Raw genomic sequence first — 451 nt, 5'->3', positions numbered from 1 at the left:
TCTTTCCTTGTATAATTCTAGCACTAAAAATTTTAAGTTTCACATTAGAATAAGCTAAATACTTCAATACTTTCAAATATTACCTTTGAAGCTTGCAGCTTGAACCTCAGCGAAGCCAGAAATCAGCTTATGAGCTTCATAAACCAAAAATGACCCTGCTGAAAGCGCAACCCCCCTCTGAAGGCTTTTTCTAAGCACCTGCATGGGACCACAAGATACATATTAATAAACATTGTCTCTCTGAGTAAAAAGAAATTTTTCTTGTCTCCAGCACCAGTTTTATTTCAGATTTTGAACACAAATTTTTAAAAGTTAAAAACGTTCGCAGTTAAAAACCCACATTATCAAGAAGGTGTTTTTGTTTTTTCAACAGAAACTCACAATTACGGTTTCAAAGGTGAACAAAGCACTAGGCTGAAAATAAACCATAAATACGGAGCAAATACAAGAA

The 451-nt window shown here is 34.1% G+C and overlaps 1 protein-coding gene across 1 annotated transcript in view; it reads right to left on the bottom strand.

Annotated features, from left to right (window-relative positions):
• Nucleotides 1-198, bottom strand: part of RMDN1 (regulator of microtubule dynamics 1) — a gene marked incomplete at its 5' end in the record, with an annotated part of 13,718 nt that extends 13,520 nt beyond the window's left edge. The window contains one exon of the mRNA XM_010135887.1: nucleotides 84-198. Within this exon, the coding sequence (XP_010134189.1) occupies nucleotides 84-198 (115 nt within the window). The remainder of the gene's footprint in view (nucleotides 1-83) is intronic.
• Nucleotides 199-451: the final 253 nt, after the last annotated feature.

Source organism: Buceros rhinoceros, unplaced genomic scaffold, assembly GCF_000710305.1.
Source record: "Buceros rhinoceros silvestris isolate BGI_N320 unplaced genomic scaffold, ASM71030v1 scaffold2280, whole genome shotgun sequence".
Taxonomy (NCBI): Eukaryota; Metazoa; Chordata; class Aves; order Bucerotiformes; family Bucerotidae; genus Buceros; species Buceros rhinoceros.
Note: the sequence above shows the minus strand (reverse complement) of the source record. Positions and strands in the feature narration are given on the sequence as shown.